The 6,000-nt window shown below is 37.8% G+C and overlaps 1 protein-coding gene across 3 annotated transcripts in view; it reads right to left on the bottom strand.

Annotated features, from left to right (window-relative positions):
* The window catches only part of LOC127635912 (neurobeachin-like), a 148,053-nt gene that overhangs the window by 51,021 nt on the left and 91,032 nt on the right, over nucleotides 1–6,000 (bottom strand). For all 3 annotated transcript variants that reach the window (XM_052116203.1, XM_052116201.1, XM_052116204.1), the window contains exons 10-13: nucleotides 5,449–5,582; nucleotides 3,926–4,034; nucleotides 3,309–3,461; nucleotides 529–697 (exon numbers count right to left, since the gene is read on the bottom strand). In XM_052116203.1, the coding sequence (XP_051972163.1) occupies nucleotides 529–697; nucleotides 3,309–3,461; nucleotides 3,926–4,034; nucleotides 5,449–5,582 (565 nt within the window). The remainder of the gene's footprint in view (nucleotides 1–528; nucleotides 698–3,308; nucleotides 3,462–3,925; nucleotides 4,035–5,448; nucleotides 5,583–6,000) is intronic.

Raw genomic sequence — 6,000 nt, 5'->3', positions numbered from 1 at the left:
AACATATCTCTCACATGCTTTGTGTTTAATATAATAATATGCCACTCTTTTTCTTTCTCGTTTCATTCATGCACAAAGACAAAATTCTGAGACACACAGCGCACTCTATACCAAAATAGACAGCGACAGAGGAATGAAGTGGGCAGTGTTTCAAGTTTCTTTCAAGCTTAATACTGTTTGCTTGTTGTCACATGCAAACTCAACAGCCAGAGCTCAGACGTGAGAGATTCTGAACTGCACAGCAATTCCCAAAATCATTTCACTTTCACTGAGTTGTTGGGCCTTTTTCTTTGTTTCATTTTTTCTCTTCCATCCATCTAACAAGCCAATGACACAACTACAACACAAGGCACTTCCAATGTGAAATAATATGCAATATGGAAGCCCACAAAGGCCATGCATTATTCTTTTTCTGTCTGGTTTTCAAGACATAGATCACTAATTTTAGGGTGATTGCTTCTGTATGTTCGGTGACCATCATTATTTTTGAAATTTCATTAAGTGTTGTTAAACAGATGCAGTACTCACCCAGGCCTTTAGGGGTAATCCTGCTACTCTCTAGTGGATTGCTAGCCCAGTAGTAGTATTTAAGGGTGTGCATGAGCTGCAGGACTGTGCCCACTCTACGAATGGTGCTGTAGATGGTGGCGGTGCCAATAAATTCAGCCGACAGGTAAGTGTAGAGGGACAGCTGAACCTGAGATAAGGGAAAAAATTATAGAAACATTATTTATAGTGGGCTGCAAAAATTAGCAGCCATTTACCAGATGCTTTTTTGCAAAGTAACAGTAGACATTTAGCTAATCACTCTTCAGCAAGGGGTTAAGTGTCTTTCTCATGAGCACAACAGTGATATTTAGAACCCAATCGTGGGGTTTGAAACAGGGGGTCAGGAATTGACAGGTTAGCAGGTCCCTGTTAGCACCTGCTGGTATATGATGGAACTACACTACCTGATGGCAAAAAGCATGTTTCTCCATAGACAGACATTCAAAAGTTTAAGTTTTATGATGAAATAATTTTTTTTGCAAGAACCATTTCAATTTAAATGATCATCTGGTGACAGATTGTTTTGGAAGGGCTCTTTTAATTTATATTTTCCCTATCTATTTCCATTGCCGAGTGATCAGTCACGTGACACCCAATCCCGGAACTGAGCGCCCATGAGCAAAGATGGCAGCTTCCAATTCGCTAGTTTACTGGGAAACTTGCGCTAGCTGAGCACAGTCATGGAGATGAATGGGGATGCTAACGGATAGCTCTCTCCAGGATTTTTATAACTCCATGGTTCGAACCCAAAACCTTTTAGTAACTAGGGATGTGCCAAATTACTACTATATTTTAAGTGGGTCATCTGAATGATGCCGATCAAAGGCCTTTCTAAGGGGGTGTTTACAAATGCATCCTTGCTTTCAAAAGCAGCTAGACAGAGAACAATGTAATGGAACAGAATGCAGGCGTCACCTGCACATTAACACATTAACTAAAAAAATTTAACACTCATGACAGGATGCTCAAAATGGCTTGAGCCGTAATGCAAAGGGCAATGTTATTCTTGGATTGTGTGGGTGTAACAGTGGTGTGTTCAAGGGGATTAACATAAAGATGATTTTCCGAGAGGGTTTTACCATGCAAAACATCTAGCACATAAATCCTAACATGCTAATTAACCCACCACCACAAAAATATCAAAACAAATATATTCGAAAATAAGCAAGTTGTTTTTAGATGACCATTGTGCCCCATCCCTTCTGGTTCCCGGATATTATATGGTGACTCTCATATGGTACGAGTCCTCCAAAGAAAAGCATGGATTTTTAAAAAGTGTAAAAAGCGGTCCCTGTGGGACACATGCACACACACAACCATTTCTTTCACTGATCAACATGAACATGCTAATTAGGCCCAGGCTTAATGAGGCTACTTTGGAAACCAAGTTTTATCATTGTATTTAATCTCCTGTTGACCCTGCCTGCTCATTGAGGTTAATTTCAAGGGGACTTTTCTGACCCCTAACCAAATTACAGCTTCAGACGCAAGAAGGTCAGAGATAAAGCTGGCAAAATGAAGACCTCTCCTATGTAAAGAGTTAAAAGAATAATTGAATTTATTAAGCTACATAGTTGGTACCAACTGGAGTGTATGTAAAAATGACTACTTTAATAGTTGTGGATCACTTGACTTGAGTTGCACTTGTTCTGTTCATGGTTACAGCAGGCTCCAGTTTAGCTACTTGACTTTCATTTATGAACTTTATTGTAACCTGCAACCCCTGAATTATAATTGTTTTAATATACGTTAAATAAAATAGTCATGCAAGACCTACAACACATGGAGAAAGAGATTCAAGACTCATGTGTTAGAAATATTTCAGTTTTATTTAAAGATTTTAGACAAAATATTAGAAAACGCCTTTCTTCATATTATGGCATTGAAATGAAAGTGTGAAATCTGCCACAAAAAGTAACATTTGATCTATTTTATCTTATTTCTCACTCTACGTTTTTCTCTCTTCTTTACAGAAGCAATCTTTAAAATATCTGCTGTTTTGTTGTTTTCAAGTCTTCACTCTGTCTCTTTCCATCCCTCAGGATGTTTCTTAGTTCTCTCCATAATAAAGGACTGTAGCTGCTGAGGGCGACTCGTTTTTCAGCACGGACTGGTGAGGGAACAAAAACGGATGTCCATTTCTCCCGCAGTCATGTTTCTCAGGTCATTATCCAATCACTGAGCCTTGTGCTTTTGCAAAAGTATGGCACTTTTTTCTCAAATTAGAGCATCAAGTGCCTTTGGGTGAAACCTCACACACAAACACAAACACTTCACACCCCATAAACTGCATAGATAAAAATAACTACACTTTGTACAAACTTCAAGTACACCACATTTACATTTATAAAAGTTGACTGCCTGGGTTGATCCTGCATCAACACTTTTCTTACAAAGAGTACAGTGTTGTACCATTGTACAGAGATGTATCAGATAGTAATACCATGGTATTTTTATATATATTATGGTACTGATTGATTACCATATTCATGCATGATATTTTCCATATCATATAGAACATATCATCAAAACTGCATTGTATACACAAAGACTAAAATTTTGTTCAAACTTGTATTGTTTTATTTAGTGAGGTTACACACTCCTCATATATGTATGTTCCATTATACTCCTCATACATATTTGAGTATGAGGAGTATAATAATGTCTGACCAAACTGGGCATTTAAACCTTTAACAACAATGTACAGGCTTTGGTATTAGACTCTTTATTTTGACTTTTACTATGTGGGACGAGCTCACCTTAGCCGGAGTGTGAATCCAAATAGCTGCGTTGAACAGAACATGATCACAGAGCTGCTTCAGTAGAGAAGCTCCATGAGTCAGGCCGTCTAGATACTTGGCAAATGACAGAAACTGTTCCAGAACTGCCCTGGTGATGTGCACTCGAGAAGACTGAAAAAGAGCCAGACATTGTGAAAAAAGACAAAAGAGCATAAGAGAATATTATATTAACAGTTCATTTAAAATGCATGTAGACAAACATCCACTGCCAATGCCAATAACTCAATATTTACAAACAACATTTGAAAGACAAAAGGAGGCAGAAAACTATTGTACAGAGAGATGGAATAGTATCGGAACAAAAAATAGGCTGGATTCAAACCTGCATTTCCAGCATGAGCGCCAAAGCTCAATGCGTCCGGACAACTGTGCTAGCCGCTAGGTCATGGCTCAAATTATCTTGACTCTTAATTTTAAAAGATGTGGCCTAGCAGTTGTTGCACATGCTTTGACACACATGTGGGCGGTGCAAGTTTGAATCCTGCTCACAACACTTTCAGTAAATCCACACAAACTAATAAAATAGTCTCTTATTAATAAAAATAAATAAATAAATCACTGGGTGACTGTCTCACCTTCTCCAGCAGATAGCCAATGACCAGGAAGCCTTTCCCGCCTAACATCTGTTCCTGCATGGCGACTGAACTTTTCAACAACTCCACCAAGAACGCCAGGAGAGTGGCACTGTTAACAAAAGAAAAATAATTTAAATGGAGCACACATACAAACCTTTACACAATAAATTGTGTCATTTAAATCAGTTGTTCTCTAGTCGTTTTAAAGCAAGAATGGGATGCAAGTCTTTTCTGATAGAAAATGCAACTAATCGTATAACAAAATATTTGGTCCAGTGTTTGTTCCATGTGGTGGCCTGGTAAATCACACTTCTGCAGTCATTTAAAATATTACAAAATTGTACATGTTGCAATTCAGACAGTAAAACTGCCTATTTTTCCATTTTTATTTTCGCTGAACACAAAAGGAAATGTTAGGGAGAATGATGACCTCCATTCACTTCCATTGCATGGAATAGAAAAAAAAATAACAAAAGATACAATGAAAGTAAATTGTGACTGAGGCTGTCAGTCCCTAACATTCTGCCAAATATTTCCCTTTTGCTTTCCATAGAAAAAAAGAGTTTTGGAACAACATGAATTTTTTTGAACGAACAAACCTTTAATACATTTTGTGGATATTTGTGGATAAGCAGTTCGTGGTCATTTCATTTCAATGTTTGATTTGAGGGATATTTTGTTTACTTCAGTACGATAAACAATTTTGTTATGTTGGGTTGTCACTTGATTCATGAAGCAAAACCAGTTGAGAAACACTGGCCAAAATCATATTGTTGAGGCAGTGAGATTCCTGATCAAATTCTCAAAGAGTCCATTTCTGAACTGCCTGAAGCCGACTAATGGGCCGGTGACCTCACACATCTCAGTAAAGAGAGTAAGGCCCAGTGGGGAGCATTACCACTGATGGATGCACCACAGATCTCTGCTCCACTGATTATGCCTGCCAGCTCACTGCTGATCTCTAATCTACTCGCTATGCCTGCGAGCTAACACACCAGAACCACACAGTGACCTGAGAAAAGAGGGTGACCGTACCATCCTCACATCCCCCCAAAGGATTGTTTCAAATTCTCTCTCTCTCTCTCTCTCTCTCTCTCTCTCTACAAGTATGTACCTTTTGAAATCCCACTTTCTCTCTGTCATGCTCTATTTCTATACCAACATGAAATATTCCATTTATAATTTATAGCACACATCCCTGGCTGACTTGGTTTTGGTCTGCGTTTTGACGTCAACATCGCATTATATTTTTTCCATATAGCGAACATGAATAATGGTTGAGGTTGTAATCCTGTCTAACATCTCATTTTGTGTTCCAAGGAAAAAAGAAAGTCATACAGTTTGAGAACAACATGAGGGTGAGTAAATGATGGCAGAACTTTCATTTTTGGCAGAAATTTCCATTTAAGATATAAGCACAATGATTACCTCTAAAACACGAGATCTAATGCACCCCTAAAGACTAAATGTCTAAATTTAGCTCAGTGGATCTGCAGTAGGGCGTCTGTATGGTCGATACTCACCAGACGGTCGTCTCCACGGGACTGTCATTGGGTTGCCTGTAGTCCAGCTGAGAGAAGAGAGGGAACAGAACCTGGATTCCTCCAATAGAGTGAATGGCACTGTGGATGGAGTGAGTGACGATTGCCTTCACATCCTGAGTACACACACAATGAATCATTAGAAAACTGGATCTATGAATTCTATGAAGCCTACACATAAAAAGCATTCTAAAAGTATTCTTATTATGCATTCAAAATGCCTAAAAACACAGAATCAATACTATAGTCTTGTAAATAATTTTATACACAGTTATAATGTTTTATAATATTGACTTATCCATGTTTAAAACTTTAAAGAGCATAATGCATTAAAAACTTAATTAACAATGGTTAAATCAAGTGTTGCACACTCTTCAAAGTGTAACCATGCATAGGTAAGTATAATACTGCATTGTAAGTGTGGTTCAAATATAACAAAATGTATAAATATAATGATAGTAGATAATTATGAAATCAGGCATCAAAACATTACAATGTATAGTAGAAATACAGAAACTGTTAAGTTCTGTTTGA

The sequence above is a fragment of the Xyrauchen texanus genome, chromosome 43 (genome assembly GCF_025860055.1).
Source record: "Xyrauchen texanus isolate HMW12.3.18 chromosome 43, RBS_HiC_50CHRs, whole genome shotgun sequence".
Lineage (NCBI taxonomy): Eukaryota > Metazoa > Chordata > Actinopteri > Cypriniformes > Catostomidae > Xyrauchen > Xyrauchen texanus.
The sequence above is the reverse complement of the archived record's forward strand: the minus strand, read 5'-3'. Positions and strand labels throughout refer to the sequence as shown.